Below are 25,357 nucleotides of genomic sequence, written 5' to 3' on the forward strand. Positions count from 1 at the left end.
AACATCTACACATCTCATCACAGCTAATAAGAACTAAATTGATTTGAAGAAATCTATCTGCTGGGTCCAAATGTCAAGACTATGTTTTGCAACACCCCTTTAAGCCAGCACTGACTCTGAATACTGAAGAAGCTCAAGGAATGCTCCGTCACTGTGATTGAGTGGTTGCATTAGTGATGAGCACTGTACCTGTTCTGGCTGGTTGGCATTGGACAGCGGTATCACCATCCAGATGATGTTGAGGTTGTTGAGGGCAGCGCTGGTGGTGAAGGAGCAGGGCAGGACGGCTGCTTGGCCGCGGGCCACCTGGACACTGCTCTGGGACACCGTCACATCCAGCGCCCGCACACACACTGCAGGAGGAAGAGTGCGGTGATCATTCAGTGTCTTGAACACATATATTACCAAGGCGTAAACAAGTCAAACAAGAGAGAGCAAAGCAGAGATCTAAACGTAGCAATTACAACTCCCAACAGATGCATCTTGCACGATCTTTCTTATAAATATTTGCACTTTGTAAGAGAAGCAAGCGAGTCTTCCTGCAGGCTATTTGACTCACCTATATCAGTGAAAAATCTTGCCTCTAATGAGTCAAAGATACAGAAAGAAAGACAGACAGACACAGATAGAGGAGGGGATGTCTATAAATACAAGTAATAATGAGCAAAACCTCTGCCGTGTCGTACAATATTTTGAAAAGCAAAAAGTCGTGTTTAATCTCTCTGTGCGTCCTTTCTCCGCGTGCCTTTTCATCTTTACAGCAAAACAAACATGATTTCTGAACCGAGCTCCTCTTTTGAAATGCTCTCAGCAGCTAAACAAACATCTAGACCACACTGTGAAGGATCACATGAAATATGCAATAGTTAAATGGGGAAACACGATAGGCTGTCTCTTGAGTTATTCATTTCCTAAAACAACTTGCTTCTTGCTGCTTTCATGGGAACGCGGTCTGTATCAATACATACTAAATGAACATGACAAGTGGGGATAGCGGTGGTTATTTCGGATACTATTTACTGCTTCCTGTGCGTATGCAGCATACAAACAGCCATGATAGCTTGTTGTCCTGCGCAACAACGGTCTTCTATCCTCTCAAACTGTACTGAGGAGCCGCTTTGCTCATCTGGACTCAGCTGTCAGCCGTAACAGACCCACAGAGATAAATGTGTACATGCAGCATCCTATTTCTAGACCAGCTAAAGACATTACAGCATAAATTAAGTTAGATCTCCCCCGCAAGCATGTATCCATGTCCAAAAACCCCAATGGGAAGTCATCTTATCTAAACATGGTGAGGAGGATGATGGCACTGATATGATTACAGGTAATTGATCATGTCCTGTGAATCGTCCTTGTTAGTGATAATGTAAGATGATGATCTTGCCATAAGCCAATAGCAGAAACCACCAGCATGTCATTTGGTTGGTACAGTACGTAGGAGTCAAGCCAGATGTCAAGTGCAAGCAATGATCACCTTGATCGAAATATAAATCGAACAACCAACGACATATCTATCTGCCACAAAATATAAGGCATCTGCTGAGAACTTCAGTGTCATTTCTGCCGTATTTGGGTTTTGAATATCACCATCACATTCTAGCTGACAGACTGCCTGTTGCTTCCTCTCGGTCTGTCCGAAAACCTGCAGACTTCCTACGCTTTCCTTCTGCTGGCAGACACCACACGCCCTGCAGGCTCACTGCTGGCACAGGGGAGATACTAGGCAGCGCTCAAACTGCTCTGCTCAGTTATGGTTCATGAGAGATAGATACATTCTTGAAAAGACTTGCCATAAATTATGCAAGCAATTTCACTTAAAGACATTATATCCCACCGGAATGTCAATATGTATCATTTACAGTAGTATGATTCCTCACTGTAACTCGATTGCTTAAACAATAAGACTGTACGCCACAATGCGGCTAACGAGCTCCCATTACCCCTCATGACATCCACAATCTCAGGCCCATCATTATAAATATAATAAATAGCAAAGTCTTAGGTCAACACTCTAATCTGATCTTCTTCTATCCTCTGTGTACACTATGTTCACTTCATGCGCACAATCGACCTATGTTCTTATAGGAGGATTAACAGCAAAGAGGGGAAAGTTAACACAAAAGGTTGCAACCCTAACGGAATTGTATTGGCAGCGAGAGATCATCGTGTTCGAGTGTTTATTCTCATGACAGCAGAGATATTAAATGTGCTAGATTCAGGGAGGGAGAAAGACAGAGGAAGATTGAAGTAAAGAAAGAAAGAAGAAAAGAAAGAAAGAAAGAAAGAAAGAAAGAAAGAAAGAAAGAAAGAAAGAAAGAGGAGGTCCTAGAGGAATGAAGATAGAAGGAGCATCTTATCGTCTCTAAGCCTCCTCCAAGGCAGCAGTCTCTCAAGCCCACAACAGCTGGAGGGCTCATTTCAAAACACTGGATTAGGGAACCTCTGCGCACAGAGCCTGTAAGCTCCCACGACCAAAGAAGAAACACACACACTTACACACACCCAAAATCACAAACAAGCACACCACATACTGTACGTATACAGCGTGCCCTCCAACACAGACACACACATGACATCCCACCCACAGCCTATGCACACATATTCAAACTCATCAGTGTATGTCATCGGTGACATACAGTCGCCCTTCAGGGACACATCTGAGAGACAGAGACGGGAACGGCTCGACAGCTCACCAACTAGACTACACAGTTGCTTGGCATTGCCTCATTATTGCACACACTTCTGCCAAAGCTTTATGCCAGCTCTCCAGCACTACTCTTGGAGCATGTCCGGTAGACGGCCGCTCCTCCAGAATGAATACTGTAAAGGGTTTGATATGTGAGGGATGAGTGGTGAGCGGCTCATTGTCAAATATGGCCACCCAGATACAAAATGCATTCACTACAGTATGATGTGTTTAGTGCTAAATTACAGTATTCTAGTCTAGATTTCAGGAAATACTCTTAAAGACAGGCCTGGGTTGGTATTTTATGCGTTTCCCTGTTTTGTTCTTTCCTTGCATGTTTCTTTGCTGCTCCAGCGCTGGGCTGAGTGCAGCACAGAGTTCTGCAGTCGTCTTCATGTCTCCAGGCTGATGTGCACAGGTGTGATGTCAATGAGCTGTCCATCTCGTTGGGTTTACCATCCAAGACTCTCCATTTTTCTGTCGACAAACATCTTGTTCCCTCCTGCTCTTTTTTTTCCAGGCCTGAGCTGTCCCGAGGCTCAGCAGAACCCAGACCAGCCTGGCTGACAGAAAGAAACTAACCACGCTATCTCTCCCTGGTGCTGACCATCCACTGCCCACAATAATGTATACTTGTTATAGATGAGTGCTGCTTTGTCAACTGTGTTAGGCCCCAATCAAAGACTGACTGATTTTGACTCAATTTAGTCAACTGCCCACTCATTAGAATGACATATGAAATCAACAAAAATATGTCGACTACAGCAGCTCTTCAAATATAGATTATGAAAATCACCACTTATCTGTGAGCTGCAAGCATCTACTTACAGGAGCTTCCTAGTGTTTTGGGAAACACTGTCAAGATGAGATTGCCTGTCTGTGATTGGATAATATTGCAAATTACGAAAACGTTATTGTCTACAGTGTAAAATGCGAAACGCTAAAAATAAACGTCTAAGCAGTACATATTCAGAAAAAATACAACTCTTAATACACAAGTCTGCACCATAAAGAAAGTGAATGGAGGCATGCATTTGCTAATCTGCACAGGTAAATATAAAGCCTCTGTGCAAGTTTTTCCTCTCATAAACATCAAATCATCATCTCCAGTTGTGTTTCGAAATCATATTTGGCATTAATTTAATTAATTAAAATAAAAAAGAGCACCATCCAAAATAGATGAACCATGTTACACGATTTTAAACAAAAGAAAAAAGTTAAAAAGGGATTTTTTTTTACCTACATTTTTACCATTATTCCGTTATCTTATGATGCCATTTTCATTAAAGGATTTTGAACCGTTCCCAGCAGACTACAGACAAGCTATGAGCATTTTTGATCAAATATTTTGTAGAGTAGAAATGACAAAGTAATGAAAAGAGAATGAGGGAGGAAGTAACAAAGCCCAACAAGAGAGGAGCAAAGAGACACGAGAGGAACAAAGTGGTGTGACGGGTGGGCAGAAAGTTTGAGCGGTAGTTTGAGAAGGGAGGGACAAAAGTTAGACAAGGAGGTAAAGAGAGAGGAGGATTAAATAAAAGAGATACAAAGGGGAGGAGTGAAATAGAAGAGGATAGAAAGAAGGAGGGAGGATGCTGCTGTTTCCAGAGAGACCTAATTGATAAAGTCACCCCAGGCAGCGCTAGCAGTGCTTGAGGAGTGAAGGGGAGAACCAACAGCGCGGCTCCGTTGAAACAGCTCTCTCTCCTCATTCGGGAGCCAAGTGTCAAAACTGCTGTTGATTAATGCATGAGAAAACCATGCACCTCAGAGAGCATGGAAATCTGTGCGAGTGCAGAACCAGCGGTGCATGTGTGTGTGTGTGTGTGTGTGTGCGCTCACTTACTCAGTCAAACTAAGGTGCAGCCATGATGGGATGGAGAACAAATGCAGGGTGAATGCAACACTTCCACTCTCTCACTCACTCAAACACTCACTCTCTCTCTCTCTCACACACACACACACACACAGAGAGACAATCCCTGCTTGGCAAGTCATTTGCATCCTGTGTTTTTATTCATGTGGCTCTTTTATTCATAGGCTTTACTTTTATTTCAGTTTCAAACAGATGCCCCTGATGCTGGGATGTGATGAGCCTCTGGCACAGCTTCAGTGGGTGGGCTGGGACACACACACTCACACGCACACATACACACACACACACATACAGTGCATCTGTTTAAGTGAGATGATTGATGATGGTGCTACAAGTCTGACTAAAGTAAGGCAACAAAACACACATCAATACTCGCGTAAAAGTCCTCTTTCTCTGACACTGAGCCAAGTTTCTCCTCTTTGCAGGCAACAGTGAATGTCTAAATCCGTCAACTTTGACCTCAAATTTACACCCCTGCTTTTAGGTTTGAACCTCATTTTCCGTGACATACCAATAGTGTTCACATTTTTAAACCAGAAAGCAACATTAACATCGCAGTCAGCCGGCTCCATGCGTGCATGGCCACCTTTTTGTCAGCTGCGTTTTCTCCCGAGCGTGAGACCCTCTTAAGAAGCGAGAGGAGAAGAGTTAAGAGGCAGCGACGAGAGATCGAGCATAAAATCATGCATCTCCTGCTTCAGGCGTGACAGTTGGCAGCTCTGATCACATTTCCTGTTTAATCTGCATCCTTTCAGAATTTCTCTTCGGACTCATACGCCATTTGAGATTGCTTTGGTGCTTGAACCTCCACACGAGAACTGAATCAACTGCAAGGACAAAAGAAATAGCAAAAGCATGAAATTAAACACAGGCATGAACACATCCACACGTGGATTCCTGTGCACCGACACCTGTGCCCACACACAAACGAAGCTCCGTGTCCCATTCTCTTGCAGGATGACCCAGGGGCTTCATGATGAGCTGTGTTCATGTATGGCGGACCCTGTGATGTTTCCGCTGCCCGTGAGGCACCAGGGCGAACCAACAAGCGAGCAGACACATTCGCCTGAAACTCTGGTGGTATAGTTGTGTACCCAGCTGCTCGGTGGCAACTCATCAAGCACCATGCTCAAAGCACTGCCGAGGTTAAAAATAAAGTCACAAACCAACTCAGTTTTCATCCTGAGAGGGTACTTAATTACAGTATACTGCTTTAACAATGCTTTACTTCGATGATGAAGAAATTCTATAAATCTTTTCTAATGGGTCTTTCTGAATAGTTTGGCAAGCTTTCAAATTTTAAAATTTTGTTTTTTCGTTTTCTTGGACGACTCCTCTGGTTGCAAAAAGAAGTCTGATTGTATAGAAGTCTATGAGAAAATGAGTCTACTTCTCACTTGATTTATTACCTCAGTAAACATTGTAAACATGAGTTTATGGTCTCAATCGCTAGTTTCAAGTCTTCTTCAATACAGCATGATGTTCATTTAGTAAATTATGGTCCCATTTAGAGTCAAATAGACCATAAAGCAGGGGATGCTTTAGGGAGTGGCTACCTTGTGATTGATAGGTTGCTACCACGGTGTTGTCCGGTCTTCGTCTTACAACTTTAACCCTTTCACAGTGTGTTTTCAGTTCATGAAAGTTAATTAAAACCTTTTTATTCGCCTAAAAATGTCTTATTCAGTGTTTGGTTGTACTTAGCTCCACCCTCTTGTGTCACTTTTGGTTGCAAAAAAACAAGATGGCAACAGCAAAAATGCAACTCGAGGCTTCAAAACGTCAGTCCACAAACCAATGGGTGACGTCACAGTGACTACGTCCACTTCTTATACACAGTCTATGCTGTAGATTTATAATTAATGTACATATCAATCTTCTCAACACATTCTCAGCAAGAAAGAGAGTAAGCGTGTTTTCCAAAATGTCAATCTGTTACTTTGAGCTTCTGATGCAAGCTATGCTGACCATCTAGCTACCAAGCTCTTGATGCTATACCATCTAATACCATATAATCTTTAGAATAACCACTCTAACTACATCTGATAGTAACAAACCAATACTAACTTTAGATTTAGATAAAGGCTGTAAGAGGCTGTTACACGTCAGTAAACAAACTGCGCCTTTAGGACAGGCCTGTTTATAACCGTAGTCCATAGGGACCACATTAGAAAAGGTCCTCATTCATATTTCAAGAAGTAAATGTTGGTCCTGTCTACTGTGTACAGAAAACCCGTGCTTACAACAGAACTGCATGAACCAAAGCTGAAAAAATCTCCTCATCTTCTGCTTGCGTGCACTGTCAGTTCAAAGGTTGTGCATATTTTATTCTAACTGCACGGTATCAAAAGTACTATAAAAGCAAAATGATGGTGTGCGTGCAGCATGTTGGTACATGAATCAATATATGAAAGACTCCTTAGGGTTAAACTCTCTGATTGTTCTCTCTAAATTCACACTCATTGGGTGAGGGATTTTGGTGGGTCACAGGGAACTCAGATGATGTCAGCTTAACGTCTGTCAGAGGTTTTGCTCACATGACTTTGCCCATTTAATCCCTCCTTTCCTTCATTTCCTTTCCTTTCCTCTCCCGTCCTCTCCTCCATTTTTCCCTCTTCAAACCCTCGCCCAATGAAAGAGCCTTAAAAATCTCTTGCTCATCCTCCCCCTCATCCCCGGCCCCGCCCCTCCCAGTTGACCTATTAGCCACAACAGCCAACTCCCTAACAGGGCCCACTGACTAGCCTACATAGCTTAATACTCTCCTCTAAACTGTACTGAGTCTGACTAGCCTGGCTTACTGCGCTCCTAATGCATTACTACTATACACATACAAGCTATAGCGGGTAGAATTGGTCACACTATTTGCTCACAGCCTCGCTGTCACATGAATGGAGAGTCCGTCAGATTTGTATATGAAGGGACTAGAGTTCACTCTCATTTCTGCTAAATCATAACTAGATTATTTTTGGAATTCATTGCAAAGATATTACAGCAAAACAGATGTTTCTAAGAAATTGTGATTCGTGCTCATTCAAAGAATAATGGTGGTCTTTCTACTCCACATGACATAAACGCTACGCACTTTACCAGTCTGGTCCCATGTTGTGCACAAACGAGCATATACAGTATCACATGAGTAGCAGAGCGTGCTCACTTACTCCTCATGAGACGGCCTGTTTGAGACATTTAAGCTGACTACTGTAGGTTTACCTGTGTTTCTCTGCAGCATACAAGATCAGTCTACCACCCTGAACTCAAAGTTGTACAATAAGTTGCACAGTTTAGTGCAGAAAAAAATGCACACAAGAAGCAATAAGAAGCAATTAAGGGGTGTAACATTCTATATATTTCAATATGATATTGTAACGTAGTTAGAAGTGTCATGAATTACTCCTCCCATAGAGTGGTTAATATGTTTAAAATAAGGAATATTTCTCGTTTTTATTATAACGATCTAAAGACTGATTGCTAATGCAAATTAAATGTCGGAAAGTTATTGTGAACAAGCCGTAACGGGTGATCAACCAAACTAGTGTGCTCGGCTGTGTGCACCGAGCGAGCAGAAGGTTAAAGTAGGCCACTGCCCTCGTGCACAGATAAGCCTGGGCATTGGAAGACTACTGCTAAAGCAGCTAACAGATGGCTCTGCACATGCAGCCCTGGACACAGCTACACACACACACACACACATACACACACACACACACACACACACATACACAATGTCCAAAAAACATCAAGTACCAACTTCAGTGGACTACACTAATCGCAAATATACAGCTCTAATCAAAAACATCGCTCCCATGCTCGCTCATACAGCAAAAAGAAAACATGCTGTTTTGCAAATTACCAGCACATGTTGCTCGCTATGTTGTTTCAAATGACAGCTGAGGAACCAGACCTGGATTTCCCCACAGAAACAGACTCTTTTCCCGTCAGCCACCAGCCACCTCGCAGCCATCATACCGTCTCTGTTTGTAGTAACTCCATTTCCCTGTCAGACTTGCATGTTTGGCAAACCTGTCACAGTGTCTGCACGTAAATCTAACATCCTGGCACGCATACTGATCTGCCAGTAAGATGACATGATTGGCAAGGGGTTCTGTTTTGCTATTTGGCAGCTGCCATCCTCAAGTCCCTTTTAAGTGAGTGACAACGGCCTGGTTCTGCCAAAGATGTCCGGAGGAAGCAGCCAAGCGTGTCTACATGTGTGGTATGAAGGTGCAGGTGGCATAGAAGTAAAGGTTAGCAGGTTCAAAAGGTGTAAAAAAATGCAGCACACCCAAGACGAAGCACCTTTACTTGACTTGGATACGAGCAACATAGGATGTTACTCAATCGTTTTTATTATTGCATAAATTGTATTAGGTATTTTACCCTTAAATAAACCACCATGCAGACAGGTTCGGAAAAAGAAATGTTCCATAAAACTATTAGAAAAGTATTATCTGAAGTTTTCTCCAGATGTTTCAGTGAAACCGCCCTGAAACTGTTGTGTTGTGGAAAAGTAGCACAGTTTCCCTCTCTGTACTACGTCAGCAGGTAAGGCCAATCTACTGACACTCTCTCCACCGTCTGCCCGGCACAGGTTACGCAAATACAGTCTAAGCTTCTCAGTCAGTCAGTCAGCCAGAGCCTCACAGAACCAGCCAGCAGATAATACTAGAGGACTATTCCTGGAACCAGCATTTAGCCTAAGGTAACCCTGTCTGTGGCCCCTCAGTTAGTAATTGGCTTGTAGGCAGAGATTGCTCTCTTACTTAATTGTCTTACTATTCTTTGTTCTTTTCTTTGTTGCTTTTTCCCACTCAATCTGCCTGGTTTGATCTGCCGCCGCCTCTTTATATCTCTCGCTCTTTCTTCCTCTCCCTCACTACAGTAGCTCTCCAAATGAAGACAGTGATTTTAAGCCCGCCAACACTGGCCGGGCCTCCTGGGAGCAGCAGCGCTTCTGCCGGTGATTTGGTCAGTACAGTTCTCCAGCAATAAGGGCCCGTAATGATTTATCGTCCGTTTGAGTCCCTGTGTGGCTCACCTTGAAGATGAACCTCCGCTCAACTCTGTCCCACTACTGTGTACTATCGGAGGAAAGCAGAGAGCGAGGCTGGAAGGCACAGCTGAGGCTGAGGAGGGGCAAAGTCCTGTATCTGAGATATTGTGAAATGGTTAATTTCAGACAGCTTAAGATATGATCTTTATTTCTTAATAAAGTCAAAGAATGAAAAATGTATATTATTAAAAGAGTATTAAAGCTATACCTTTACTGTCATTATTCGTTTTTATTTCTCTTTTTTACCTTTCTTTAGCCAGCTAAGTTTAGCTGAGAGTGATGCTCTCTGTTAAACTGAACACCCTGCTCCACACTCACATGGTGTTATTGTCAGCCTTCACACTGGAACTAAACTGAGTGCATCCTGTGACTGTGGACCTGAGTAAACTGTACTTTTTTTTAGATAAAATGCATCCTACAGTAAGAGTTTCATTTGTCAGGCAACTACAGTATAACACAGAGCAATGTAATGTAATAAAGCAGCCCGGTCGCACTAAAAAGTACGCATCTGCATAAATATGCTATACGCTCAGAGCTAGTGACGAAGAATAAAAAGTGAGAAAGACGGCTTATGGTGGGCGGAAGGGGAGGTGGATGTGTCCAACAAACACAGGACTTTCAACCAGGAGACTGGTGTTTTGTTTTGTGAGTTATTTTAGTGACGTTTCCGACGTGTTTTCCGTACTAATATCACGTTGGTTCCGTACGTATTGTACTTAGTTTACCTATTTATTTTAAGGCCAACCATGATGTGTTTTTCCTAAACCTAAGCGAGTGGTTTTGTTCCTCCCTGTTGGTACTGCACTATACACACGTGTAACATTCACTACTTGTTGAGGCAAACCGTGACATTGACACACTATCTGGTGGACAGGCAGGTCTATTACACGCTTTGGCGAGATACCGGGTTAAGTATAGGGGGCCACTGTCTGAGCAAATACAGGTGGAGATGAATGTACTGTAAAGTCAGGGTAAGCAATGGGGTGATGGGAGCCTGTTTAACCCGAGACCAGGAGAGAGGGGAGAGGAAAAACACACACAACAAAAACACCTAACAATGTGGAAAAAAGAAAGGAATGATGCACCAATACACCTCTGCAATTCCCAACACTCGTTTAATGGTTATAAATTATTTATCAGGACATTAGTGTAGTGTTATTGGATTAAAAAATCCTGTTTATCCATCAAACTACTAGCTTCCACAAAAAGGCTACCCTTTTGGATGTTTTCATGTTTTGTGTTTGTTTGTTTGTTTGCTTTTTAGGAGGATCAGATTAGTAGAACTGGGAAAAGTCTCTGGTACCATTGTTGTTTTTCATCCTGTTAGCATGCCATCTGTCAGCAGAAACCAGGTATTAATGTGGAGTCAGGGTGTCTGACCAGTCCTGAATCAGAGTGTTTTATGAGGACAGCAGGATGTCAGTCAGGCAGACAGTCGGAGGACTGTAGGGAGCAGAAGGAGCAGACCAAGGCTATTTCCCCACAGGAGTTACAGCTTCTTCAAAATCTCTCACAGGGAAAGGCTTCTTTTTTTTTCAGTTTGTCAAAAAGGTGTCCTTCGTGACCTGTCTTTCTCTCTTTCTTTCTTTTCTCCTCTTCCTTCATATTGTCAGTCTGACCTTCCTCCATTCCTCATGATTACTAAAAACAACAAGCCAAGACATAAAATCTATTCTTTCACACGTACACACTCTATATGTAAGATCAGTCTTGTCAAACTTGTGCTATATTTGACTGAGAACCCATTGACTGCACTTCACCAGCTGTCTCACACACACACACACACACACACACACACACACACACACACACACACACACACACACACACACGCACACACACTTGCCCTGAACTTTTCTGCCCCAGTGTCAAAAAGGTTTGTGATCTCCTTGTGGGCAGCTGCTCTCCACCGACTCCGCCATGACATACGACCAGCAAAGTGATGCGTGTCGTTATTTAGAGAAGAATTGACAACAAATATTGATTCTCTTCAAAAACCCATTTTAATCTTATTTCAAAAATCGTTTTGTTTACCTCCCGTCTCATTTAGTGACACCATTTACAGACCAGCACAGTCATCTTTTGATGAGTTTTTTTAGTCGATACAGGAACAGGGGAGGGGGGCTGGGCTGACATGGATTCTTTCAAAATAGACATTTCCAGTTTTGTGTAAACAAGCGGTCTTGATAAATTGTGCACTGATGCATGGATGGCATTTTTCAATGGCAAACACACACATGAGGGAAGTCATATGAGAACTCTGATCATATGATATCCAATAACAGCTAAGCTCAGCCTCCTTCTATTACATGTATTGCATCGAAAAATGGGTTTATATTTAACTCAATTCATACTCTTTGTTACAGGAAAAAAGAATTATCAATTGAGGAATTGTCAGAGCTGATAGTCCCAAATGGAAATGCTCATCTATGAACATCAATCAATCATTATTGTAATAAAATTGCTGGCACAATTACTGCATCATCCTCTTCTTTGATTTCTGCCTCAACCATCTCTGATGTACTTCTACTAATCAGATGTAAACCGAGGTGCATTTGAAACATTCATTTGGAGAAAACTCTAAAGTAAAAAGTATTTCTGTGTGGAGAGTTGGGTCTTTTTTTGCCCGAACCCTTTGATGTGTGCCTGTGCCTACAGTACAGTAGGTGTTGACCAGCATGGTTGATGCTTTCTAACTAATTCTGCTTTTGGATGTTTGATGTAGGTCAACTGCTGGCTCAGCAAACACTGGGAACCAGCCTATACTCTCATTCTGCACGCTGGTCAAATTTACATCCCATTTCATTCAGAGGAAACTTTACAGTACTGTAACGCACGCACACACACACATACACAAAGACACACACACACACACACACCTCCATCGTTCTTCTACTATTCAGCAAAAAACAGCTAGAGAAAAAATCAACACAAACACGCTGAGTCGGCGCTCTTAAGGCAACGGCTCTTTCCCAGACAGCAAAGGAAGTCAAAAGCACCAAACTCTGACTCACTGAAGAGAAGTTTTCTTACGCTCTGATCAGTCAAAAGCAGCTCTTTGAGCCACTGTCCGGCTTTCAGTACACTCATACACAACAACTCAGAGTCAAAAAGGACGTACCTGACATTAAGCAACAATGATACTTTACTTTTCAGACAAACGGAACAACAGTGATGTTTGTTGCAACACTGTGCTTGGATTACATCATATTGTACAAAAAATTCTATTTTTCTGGCATTCGAGTGTGTTTCTATACATACATGGTTGAATATTCTTCAAATGATGTTGCCAAATTGATCTGTGTATTAATACATGAATCACAGCTTTAGTCCTCACCCTACCAACATGTTTAACATGCAAGGACTACCGGCAGAATAAACTACTGTAAGAAACAACATAGCAAAAGGTTAACTTGTTTCATCACAAAACATTATTAGTTATGTATTCAATGTCATCTGAAGAAAAAAATATATATTATTATTATTAACATTTTAGGAAAGTTACGGATAATTTGCATATTATATAAAACGAAAATAGCGCATGAGGAAATGGGTGTCTGCTGCATCTGTGTCTGTCTCCTTCAAAATGACAGAGTGGCTCTACCCCCCTGGTAGTGTGTGATACTTTAAATAATGAACCATGGCAAACTTGAACTCAATAAATATCTCCATCTATTAAAACTTCATAGGCAGAATTGGGTGTATTTGGTATTTTTAAAAAACACAATTTAAAACAGAGAACATTGATATGAAGTCATTAAAGGGGACCTGTTATGCTTTTCCCATTCCTTTAGTGTGTTATATAGTTTTTTTGTGCATGTGAAGGGTCTTCAAAGTTACAAAGCCCAAAGTATGCACCTGAAAATGAGCATAATAGGTCCTCTTTAAGAACAAATTGTTTAACAAAGTCATGAAAAATGGGAATGATAGAATAAAGCACCTGTGAGATATGACAAAAAGTATACCTCTGAGGTCTGACCTCAGTTGGTATGAGGTTAAGCCAGAAACACAGCACATACTGACTGTAACTACTGACTCATTGACTTTCATTTAAAGTCCCATTGAGGATTCAGAGGTTGCTCACTGTAGGTATTGTCGCTCCTGCAGCCAGCGTGGCTGCACTTTGGGAGTTAGATAATGCTGTTGTCAGTCAGTGACCTCTTCCTCGGTAACAGGCGCTGCGTAAGCCTCTGTGTGTGTGTTTGTGTGAGGGTGTGTGTGTGTGTGTGTGTGTGTGCTTGATGGAGCAGAGCCCCAATGCCGAGCACATCTGCTCCGGACGCCCCTGGCACTGCCATATGGCTGGCAAACACGCCTCCTATTCCTCCTCCACAAAGAGATGGAGTTTGCAATGAAAAGAGGAAAATGGGTGAAAATGAGTGTGCGTGCATGACGAAGAAAAAGGCGTGCGAGAGAGACATCGCGAGGGAAGGAAGGCAGAAGAGAGTAACAGCTGATGAGTGAGGAGCCGCACGTGCTGCCCATTAGGCTCAGCGGACAGATCCACTCCACCCTTCAAACACACTAATGTCTTAAACACCCCGACATGACTACATTCTTCTATCCACACCAGGCCCGGGTCAAATACTCATTACATAACTTAACATTACATCTCACAGCCACGATCTTTACCTGACCGGAGTAAATGGAAAGACAAACGAAAAGGTGTTAAAAGAATTATTTTGAGATGATACGTGCGGTGAATTTCACCGTTTAACCTGGATAAGAGATACAAGCCCTTCCAAAACCAATTGGAAAAACAATCACTAGAAGTAAAGGCCTGAAGGACGAGGGGCACCGTGTGGACTGTAAGATTGTAAAGATCTCGGAAATTTTTTTTTCTTCCTTTTATAGTGATCCTTTTGACAGTGAAGCACCTGTAGATGTGAAAGGTTACACGGCTTGTAATTGGATTCTTTGACAGCAGGGCCTTTGACAGGCCTAAGTGTGGCTTTGTGGTGGTTATAATAGATTCCAATGGTGAACGTTTTTCTAAACATAAGGAGAGAAACTTCTGCTGCAGTACTGAAAAATGGCTAAATTCATGACTTCTGTCCAAATCCTCAAATCTTGTAGTGAGCTAATGAAAAGGCGTGTCAGCTGTTTTCTTGCATATTAGAGCATGCATTATATCCTTCCATCTTGCTTCTTGGACAGGTACAAAGAGGCAGCTGGGGACTCCATGTGTATCAGAAAGAGACACATGGCCATCCCAAGGATGAGGAACCTGAGGACTGAGGAACCTAAGCCAATAGAGATATGAAGAGATATGGAGGAGAAATCCATATGTATGTGCTAAACATTAATTATTACGGTAGTGTCCATACTGTAAGCTTCACTACTACTGGAAATCCATCCCCTATTTCCTCAGAAGAGCATGTGAATCATGGTTATCACACCATATCACATACAACAATTCAACCTATTAATTTCTAACATTTCCAAAGGCCGGCGCACGTACTAAACTTTAGGCCTCACTTATATCTGACGTGTGAATCTTTTTGAGCATGATGTACAGTATCAGAGGCACAAGGCGTTGCTTTTCACTCTTTCTTCCTGTCCTCCTCGTCCCCATCTCCTCTTATCTCCTCCAGCTCCCTCCTTTTCTTCCTCTTCTTCATTCCCTCCTCTTCTCTCTTCTCCTCTGCTGCCTTGGGCTTTTCATGAAGGCTGAGTTAATATGAGGAAATCAATACCTTCACTGCGTCGGCTGTTGAGGGGCAGGTCAGAGACTTTGTGGTGGGGGTAGGGGGGTGATGGTGTGGTGGAGGTGTGTGGGGGGGATATGTTGCTCGATAAACGCAAGCCCATTGATCTTTTCTGCACGTCTTTGTGTGTGCCAGCGTCCGCTGAGACTCCTCAGGGCCTGACTGACAGGCAGTGAGCTGGTTGCGGGCCTCAGGGGCGGACTGAGTGTTCGTGTGCGTCCATGTTCGTGTGAAACTGTGGTCATGTGAGTCTTGTATACAAACAATGAGAGCCTTGTTATAGTACCAGTGGTGGAACAACCTGGGAAGGAGTATAAATAGCACGCCATTTTAAGGACATTCTGCTTGTCATGATAACGCATTTTAGGGTTTTTTTCATGTCATTTAACGCCATTTTACCATAAAACGGTCGGGTTATGTTCAGGCAACAAAACTAAGTTAGGTTTAGGCATCAAAAGTACTGAGTTAGGTTTAGGGAAAAAAATTATATTGGGTCACTGGCTCTGAGCATATGCATGCGGATGCCTTTACATTGCAGTCAGTACAGACTACATCACGTGAATGATTATTATTGTTGATGCATTAACATGTACTGTAAGCTGTATTTTAATGTTGTGGCCTGGTCCAGGGACTTTATATACTTTACACTTTACAGCAAAGTGGTTCTCATTCCCAGGGCGTCAGATACTGAGGCTTTGTCACGGCCATCGGCGTTCGATACCACCGCACAAGACACAAGAGCTCACTGCTCGTGTCCTGTGTTCACAACTTTCACTGTAATTTTCACTGTACAAACGTAGTACTTTTAATACCAACCATGAAGTTCTTTCCTAAACCTAACTATAGTGGTTTTGTTGCCTAATCCCAAAGTGACGCCAAGGGCAACTATAGTGGTTTTGATGCCGAAAATACAGTGATGCCAAGGGGTTTGTGACGAGTTGGGATGAGAATGTGTTGGTTAATTTGGCACTGACTGTTGGATGGTTTGATCTATAGCAATGCATCATATTTTATGAGAGATGTAATGTTTATCCAAAAAGTAATTAGTAACTACAGCTGTCAGATACAGTAAATGTAGGGGAGTAAATGCTGTGGAATATAAGTAAGGGTAAACAGACTGCATTTATATAACGCTGTTATGCAAAGCACCATTGGTACAGCACGTGGACAGAAGGTGTCGGGGATCCAACCGTCGACCCTTAACTTTGTGAACGATTCGCTCTACCTCCACAAACACCCTGTGCTGTAAAGTAGTATAAACTATTGTGTAAAATGAAAATAAAAATACTAGAGTAAAGAAAAAGTATCTCAAAATTGCACTTAAATACTATACCCGAGTAAATGTATATTCCACCACTGTATATTAATGCTGCAGAGGAATAAGGATCTTCTGGCTCCCGGAGCTGGGACTAAAACACTACTACCCAGCATGCTTTGTGCTTCCTACCTGTCACATCTTCCAAATACAACACAGATATGTTTGCTAAAGTCCAGCCCTTGGAGGCTTACAATAATGTAATTTATTCAGGGGCTAGATATGGAAGCTATTGTACATTATCCTTTTATGATCCATCTTGCAGCTCTGACTCTCTAGCTCTGTCGCTCGCACTATATCCCATGTATGAAGGAAAATCCATATGAGCTGGACAGGGAGACCGTGGCGTTATTAATGGAGCTTAACATCCATCTAAGGGGGTTTAAAATGTTGAAGGCTTGATGTGTTAGCCTTAACGTTTCACTCAAAGCAGGGAGAAATGGTGTTGTCACAGAAATGGCAAACTGGCAGCTGGCTCAATATTTCTGAATGTGTGGTTAAAATGACACAGTAGGTACGGTGTGGCGCTAAATGGCCCGCCAAGACTTTCACGAGGAGTGCCAGGAGGTTATTTACAATTTTGGCATGTGTGAACCTGCTATGATTCATTCATTCATTGATGCATCAGATTTGGGTGCAAGTTCAGCAGAGTCGCGGAGAGTTAATAACATGCACGCTGTCCTCTTTCTATGAGATTCTTTGTCTGGGCCTATCTATTCTCATGTGCACACACACACACACACATATACATACACACACACTCAAAGAACACACCCCTCAATAATCAGTTGAGCTATTCACTGCTCGGGGCTACACACAGAATGAACGCATTCATCACATAATTACTGTGGAGGCAGTCACACACTTCATCAGTCTATTCCTGTCTCAAAGAGCCCCGGAGAGAACAGCGAACGCATATGATTTCCAAAAGATATTATGAGATTCTTATACCTCCATAAGGAGAGTCAAAAGAGAGGAGCAGGATTTGCAAAACATCAAAGTGACATCTTGACTGATTCACACATCTACGCCCAGGCCGTGTTAGTTGAAAGAGGAGGATTCAAGGAAGGCGGATGCTCGCATCATTGAAAAGGCTGATAAATCTTTAAAAAACCTTTTCCCATATTGAGAAAGATCTTCAAAAATGTAACTGTCTTCCTCACAAGGGATGATAAGTGGCAATTCAGAGAGGCATCAGTTTGAAATCAGCGGGGCTGAGGAAGCCGTAAAGGCAGAGGTGTCTGTAAGGGATATGATGATATAAGGGCAGAGATATAAAAGGTGAAGCCTTAATGCCGGGTGATGTATGATGCTCGGGGTGAGCGGGCCGAACGCTCACATTGGGAGGATACTGGAAATCAATGGCGGTGTAAAAGACGTGGAATGGTCTATGTGGCCGTTTTAGACCTCTGAACACAAAGGAGGCCGCAGCTGCCTAATAAAACTCAGTGATTAGTGGGAGAGGGGTGGAGTGCAGATGTTGCCAGATATAAATTGTGGATCTATAGGACATTAAATGGCTCTAACATAGACTGAGAAGTGGATAAATGCATGGATCCAATTATTGTGGCCTGCACTCTCTTCTTTTCTCAACCTTTCTTTCAACATTTCTGTTGGTTTTGACATTGTATTTTCAAATATTTGTATTTTTATTCTAGCAACTATGTCTTACATCTGTGTCTTGCATTGGTGCTTCTCCTGTGAAAACCATGCATCTCCAAAACGTGATTTCTTTTTACCATGAGCTGAGTTCAACATAGAGTTTAGTGTTTTATTTACCTTAAAGGAGCAATATGTCGCTCCTCTGGTGTGACTGATAGCAGTAAGTGTGTGTTAGCATCACGGTGTTAGCCTCTGGCCAGCAGCAGTAGTCGGAATCACTTCAGCAGCTGTGTGTCTCAAATACTCGCTGCCTTGATAACCCAGCTGCACACGAACCACAAAGAGATGTGCCGAGGCTTTTCAGGTTGGGTAGAATCTAACGCTAACGTTATCTCTGTTGATCCAGTTGGTTTTGCTTGCTTCCATGGCTGCAGCAGGCTGTGTTTGCGTGCCAATTTGTTTCATAAGTGACAACTGGGTGTTGAAATGGGCAGTGAACGGGATCACACCGGCCAAAACAAAAACAGACTTTCCGGACCAGAATGGAAATTGCTGTCAGAGAAGCCAGTATTTCAATCTAGCATGTTTCCTTAATCTCTGATGACATATCATGGTCATTTTATGATTTATTATAGTAAATATATTACATATCGGTCCTTTAAGAAGTGAGATAAATCCCTCATCCCACAAAGGAAGAGTTAATCCTTCAGTTTATCGGAAAAAAATCTGAATCACGTTATGTCAATTTTATTTCTTGCTTTATTAGTATTTGCAGCAGATGGATGAGGGTGGGAGGATAGGGAACGTTTTTGTGACAGTGACATGAATGATAAATGGACTTGCATTTAAATAGGACCTTTCTAGGTCTTCTGGACACTCAAAGCATTTTACACTACATGTCTGCATTCACCCATTCACACACACACATTCATACACTGATGGAAGAGGCTGCCATGCAACCTGCCCATCAGGATCTAATCCAAATTCAGACACCGATGGCACAGCCTTCAGGAGCAATTTGGGGTTCAGTATCTTGCCCAAGGACACTTCAACATGTGGACCGGAGGAGCCGGGGATCGAACCCGCCGACCTTCCGATTGGTGGACGAGCTGCTCTACCTCTGAGCAACAGACATGCCCACATAGCATGAAGATGAGTGAAGGAAGAGAGAAATAAAAGGGAAGGCGGCCGAACAGAAGGTCACAGAGACAGAGGGTATTTTGTGGTAACATGTCTCTCGCACTACACGGCTCCCCACTTACACTACATTAATAAAAATAGAAGCACTCCATAATGCAGGGGGGGAAAAAAATCTAAACTAAAACATGGGCTACTCTTAAAAAGTTCACCTTGGTGAGGTGCTCTCCATGTAACCTGGACTTGACCTGTTTGTCCATGCTTTTGAATTGTCAAAATAATACAAACACATGAAAATGCAAAAATATCCGTTTATGCATGCAGACATGGTGCCTCTGCATTTTGGAATTGAGGACACATTTCCACATTGTGGGCAAGTATCTCCACCTGTAACATCATTTATTCAGAGAGCTGTCCTGCATTGAGCACCTGCTTGCCTACATTTTTGACCAGATACGCACAGTTCTTTATCTTGTTTTGTTTGTATACAGACAAGAAGTCACCCCAAAGGAATATATTAAGTAATAATGATGCATTATTTCACAGTGAGTCCAGTCCTATTATTCCAATTTCCATTTTGCCTCCTTTCATACTCTTTGCTCTTTTAATCTTATCCCCTGTCTTGTTGCCTTCTCGTCTCATTTGCGTTAAATTATACATTTCCCTATAGAGTTAAATCTAAAAGTGTAAATTGCCATTTCATTGGCAAAAAACATGCTGCGTTGTTTGATCCCACCCTTTCCCTTAAGAGCTATAACGACACAAATGGCCCCGTTGGCGTACAGTAAAAATGACAAATTAAGAATTAAGACGTTTATTGATCAAATCATTGACTAAATCCACTGAGTGACAACATAATTTCATTATGTTCCACAGCTGCTAATGGCTTCAGAGAAAGTAATAGCTCCATATTGTTGGAGCGCTTTGTTGTTTTTCTTTCCCTCTCGGTGGACGGAGACATCAGGGGGTAGCGCGGGAGGTAGCGCTGTGTGAAGTTTTTGCGCTGGGGCCAATGAAAGCTTTTCCATCACAGCATCATTTACATTCAAATTAATTCCATCAAAAGCAAAGCTGAATGTTCAATGAGCGGAGAGTGGGGCTAGCTGTCATCTCCCTCTTCTCTTGAGGGGAGGGGAGAGGAAGAGAGAGAAGAAGAAGAAGGGGGAAAGAAAAGTAAGGTGATGTGAGAGTTAAGAGAGTGAGAGCAGCATCTGATTTTAGCATTTGAGTGATAATCATTGGAACAAAGAAGCTCACAAATGAACAATGACTGATTCCTTTTGGAGAGGTTTGGTGCCAAAAAATGAAACAATGCGAGTAATTTCCACAGCGTGTCATTTATCCGTCATTCATTGATCACTGTTATTAGACCTGCACCAGAACAATCATCACTATTGATCCATTTAAATCAATATTGGAGCTTTAAACTCATCACACACACACAGACACACAGCTTTGGGCAGGGAGCAGCCCAACAGCCTGCCTGCAGAGGCATAATTGCATAGCATGTCAAAAACACTAATAAATAAATCAGTGATTACTTCCCTTTGTGGAGTGCTGCAGCCCCATTATTGAATATTCATGTAGGTAAATACATTCATGCAAGCTTCTCTCCTGGGTTTTACAGTTTGCTTTCTCTTTTTTTCCCCCGTAGTTTTAAAGCCATCTCTTCTCTCACTGTTCGGGGAAGAACACAACAGAAATGCTTTGAAAAGACACGAGTGCTCTTTATGCGTTTATGTATCATACATATGCATATTTTAGAGCCTCTTGCTGTATTATCATGTTTTCCCTGAGACTTCTGCATAATGCATGAAAATCAGTGGATATCACTTTTGTTTTTTTGACCCTCAGCGATCAATTTGATAGAGAAATTCAAAGCTGATTGCTATTGACAGAGGGTTATTGATTCCCGATCCCCTGAGGCCGATATCCGTGTAGCGTGACATACACAGTGTAATTTCCCACTCCATTGTTTCTGTAATATCTCATTGGCACGGGGACGAAATAATACCACCTTTTTGACCTGCTCGTCTCCATTATCTCTTCCTACACACTCTCTCCACTTGCAGCTCCGCTCTCCCACTCTCTCCCTGTCTCCTCTGATATCTTCATTGTATGAGAATGTTTGCTCCGTCTCTTATTCACTCTCTTTCTCACATTCTCTCATGTCAGCGTTCGTACACGAGCAGGCGTCTGCGCAGCCCAAGTTTAATGCATGAGATAGACTGCGCATGCACAGACGCACGTCTACATGCATGCAACTCACACACACACACAAAAACATGCACGTACACCATTGATGGCAACTTAGCCTGCGTGATTACTGTGACTCTAAGCTGCTTAGGGGTTCTGTCCCATCTGGCTCTGGTGTTTGCGACATCATTCAACCCCCCTCTACCCCACCCAACCCCACACACATCGCCCCTTTCCCCCATCCTCCTCCTCCTGTTTCATCCCTCGTCATCCACTCTCCCCATACACCGACACACACACACACAAACACTCATACACACAGAGGGAGAACAGAGGCGGAGCAAAAGGGATGATAATCCTGCGTAATCTGGGTTTACCAACTATTAGGGCTCGGCAGTGTTTTCTTACGTAATCTAATCATCCGTAGAAACGTGCAGTCATCCACCGGTGTGTGTCTCATTGTGTATGTGTGTTCAAAAGTGGAAGCCGGAAGGGATGCCTCCTTGTGCCACCTGGACCGCGTGGGAGGAAACACACACACACACACCCAGAAAAAACACACACACACACAAATACACATGCACAGGCCAAAATTTTAAAAATACAGATATAGATTATAGTGTAATGCCACACATATGCAGGTTAGAGCTCACATGTGCTTAATCCGCATGTGTGGCAGTACATGCGTAGACCCCCACCAAAACACACACACACACAGAGAGAGAGAGAGAGAGAGAGAGAGAGAGAGAGAGAGAGAAAGTCTGTAATTTAAAGTTTAGTGCCACATCAGAGGGCGTTCAGACTCCAGCTGCTCTAATAAACCTTCTGCCTTCTGGTGATGGAGGAAGCACACACACATGCAGACACACATAAACACAGCAAATGCAACAAACAAACTAAAGTTTCAACCCTGAACCTAACAGTATCTGCTGACTTTTTTGTGTCAAAGTACATGGATGTGGAATACATTATCCATTGCGATGGAAGATGTGTTTTTATCAACCCGATCTCATGGGAAGGCGTTTAAATAACACAACATTACAAGGACATTTTAGCCTTTTCGCGTGTCATTTGTACGCCACGCAACAAAACTACGCTAACGGCTGCAGTTACAGTAGGTTTAGGCAACAAAATCACTTAGTTAGGTTTAGGAAAAACATCATGGTTGGGCTTAAAATAAGTACATAAACGAAGTAAAATACGTACAGAAACAACGTAACAGAATGGAAAACAAGTCACAAACGTCACTAACATAACTTCAAAATAAAGACTTTGGGATACGAACACTGGTCTCGTGGTGGAAAATCCTGTGTTTGTTGGACCCGTCCACCATAAGGAGTCTTTCTCACTTTTTATTCTACGTCACTACCGGAGTGTAGTATATGAGCACTGAGCACTTTTGTGACCCTTTTTACATCTTACATCATTCACATTAAATTAACATAAAGAAAGAGAGAGCCTGTTAATGTGTTTGAGTATTAATGAGACGTTGAAGTTAACTCCACCAACACATACGGGTTGTAGAGCTGTGCTACACAGTGGTACGCCAGGATAGGCTTTGAGAGATACAGTAAATATTGCATGCCTAATCTCATTTATATAAATCAATGTTATGTTGCACTGTGCTCTCTGCATTCGACACACAGAAGATACGGGGTGAAACAGATTGAGAGGACAATATATAGTTTCATACTGCAGCCTTACAACATATGGAAAAAAAGGGATTAAGTTTATCCATATAGTGAATCATGCAACACCGATCTGGCACGGTGCACTATCCTCTGAGAAGATCTAGGGATGATGCAGAGAGCAAGGGACAAATCCTCAGAATACTTTTTTTTCTGTTGCAGAAAAAGTACTTGAATGTCTCATTGCACTCGACACAGATGATCCCGAGAGGATTTTATTTCTACATCATGAGAATAAAAAATAAATACAAGGGTCACCATTAGTTCCTCTCTAAGGGAAAGTAGGAGTGACGTTGGCGATAGAAGTCAAATATTCAAGTGCATTTGCAGCAATGTCTCTCCTCAGTCAGTGCTGCTCATAAAACTATCACATAGCAGTCCATCTCAGAGCTTTCTGCGCTTTTACTCCAAAAACCTCCAGAGGATTTCCCCAACAGGGCTATTACAGATTCCATTTCAGTGAGAGATGTCATTTTCTCGTTTCTGTCGCTTTCTGTCTGCATCACTGGCTGTGCTGGTTTGTCTTTTCTACCAATCTCTCCGAACCACATCTCTCTCTCTCTCTCTCTCACATTGTACATGCACTTCCACAAGCAAACAAGAATCAACTTACATACAATGACACAACTTCTATTCTGCTTTTCATACATACCGGCCTGAAAGAGGTGGTAATGACTCAGCTGGGGGTCCAATCAGTAATACTTTCTTTCATACATGTGACGTCAATGGTTCCCCAGTGGGGGGGCAAAATCTGAAATAACACAGTCGGTTTTTTGTTGCTTTACTCGGGCAGATGGAAATTTCCAGTTAACCATCTCAGAAATCAAACCTTCATATAACATTGCTCGTTCGTTTACAACTGTAATGAAGAGTTTTGTTGTTAATTATACTGTATATGGTGAATGATTTGATTTGTATATCTCTGAGTTTATGAGACTTCAGTATTCTTTGATTTGAATTGTAGTATATTCCTCCAACATACATAGCTTTAGTTTTATCTTCCTTTTAAAGGTGCAGTGTGTAGGATTTGGTGGCATCTTGTGGTGAGGTTGCAGATTGCAACCAACTGTTGCTTCTCCTGTGTGCGAAGCGTGTAGGAGATGTACCGAGGCCAACGAAAAACGTGCAAAAACAAAGAATGGTCCTCTGTAGATGTAGATATAAACGGCTCATTCTAAGGTTAATGAAAATGTGCTTCTTAATTGCAGATGATTATACATTAAAGAAAACATACGTATTAATATTATATTCCAATTCTGCCAATAGATCCCCTAAATGTTAAACACTGTTCCTTTATTAGAGACTTTTGAATATATTCATTAAATATATTGGATAAATGTATTGACTGCTTTTTGATCTTTTTGTGAAAGTTGAGACAAACTTGATTCTGATTCTGATTCTTAAATTCTCTGCTATACTGCTCTCATTTAATTGTTTGGGTGGTGATTACTTTACTAACTTTATTTAAGGCTTGTCAGGTAGTCTCATTGAGACCTGAGAACAAAAAAAAATAAAACAATTAGAGTGAGGCAACCACACAGCCATGTATAAGCGACAAATCAAATAGAGACAATTAAAGAGTCACGAAAAACCAACAGACTATAAAATTGAAAAAGTCTAGTTTGAGAACATTCGCAGTTCATTCAGGCAGCTACTGTTCATGTGAATATTGTAGAAATCTGGGACTATCATGTGAAGGAAGTAGGCTCGTACACAAGGATGTCCAGGTATCACCTGTTACATTCTGTAATCTGCATTGTGGACAACATGACACTCCAGAAATAGGACAATGTGGGTTAAATACTGAACTCAAAAGGGGCAGGAGCCAACTTTGTCCAGGTCAGGACCTTGATAGGGTTTCTCTGATGGGTTGCCCCTTTCCCAAAGACATTCAGCAACATCCAGAGCAGCATTTTTATCAACCATTTAGGAGTTCCCAGCAGAGAGAACATTCTCTGCTGAATATCTTGATTGATATATGATTTCTTAGCAAAATTAAATTTACATTTAAATTATTCAAATTTAATTTTAAAGGTTGTGAATGCGAGATTGGGAGCATTTCTATTGCCTCTGCACGGGCCTCATGGTGACGG

At 42.1% G+C, this 25,357-nt stretch overlaps 1 protein-coding gene across 2 annotated transcripts in view; it reads right to left on the reverse strand.

Moving 5' to 3' along the window:
• Positions 1–25,357, reverse strand: part of igsf11 (immunoglobulin superfamily member 11) — a 111,528-nt gene that overhangs the window by 20,003 nt on the left and 66,168 nt on the right. For both annotated transcript variants that reach the window (XM_074641418.1, XM_074641419.1), the window contains one exon: positions 190–353. In XM_074641418.1, coding sequence (XP_074497519.1) covers positions 190–353 — 164 coding nt within the window. The remainder of the gene's footprint in view (positions 1–189; positions 354–25,357) is intronic.

Source organism: Sebastes fasciatus, chromosome 7, assembly GCF_043250625.1.
Source record: "Sebastes fasciatus isolate fSebFas1 chromosome 7, fSebFas1.pri, whole genome shotgun sequence".
Taxonomy (NCBI): domain Eukaryota; kingdom Metazoa; phylum Chordata; class Actinopteri; order Perciformes; family Sebastidae; genus Sebastes; species Sebastes fasciatus.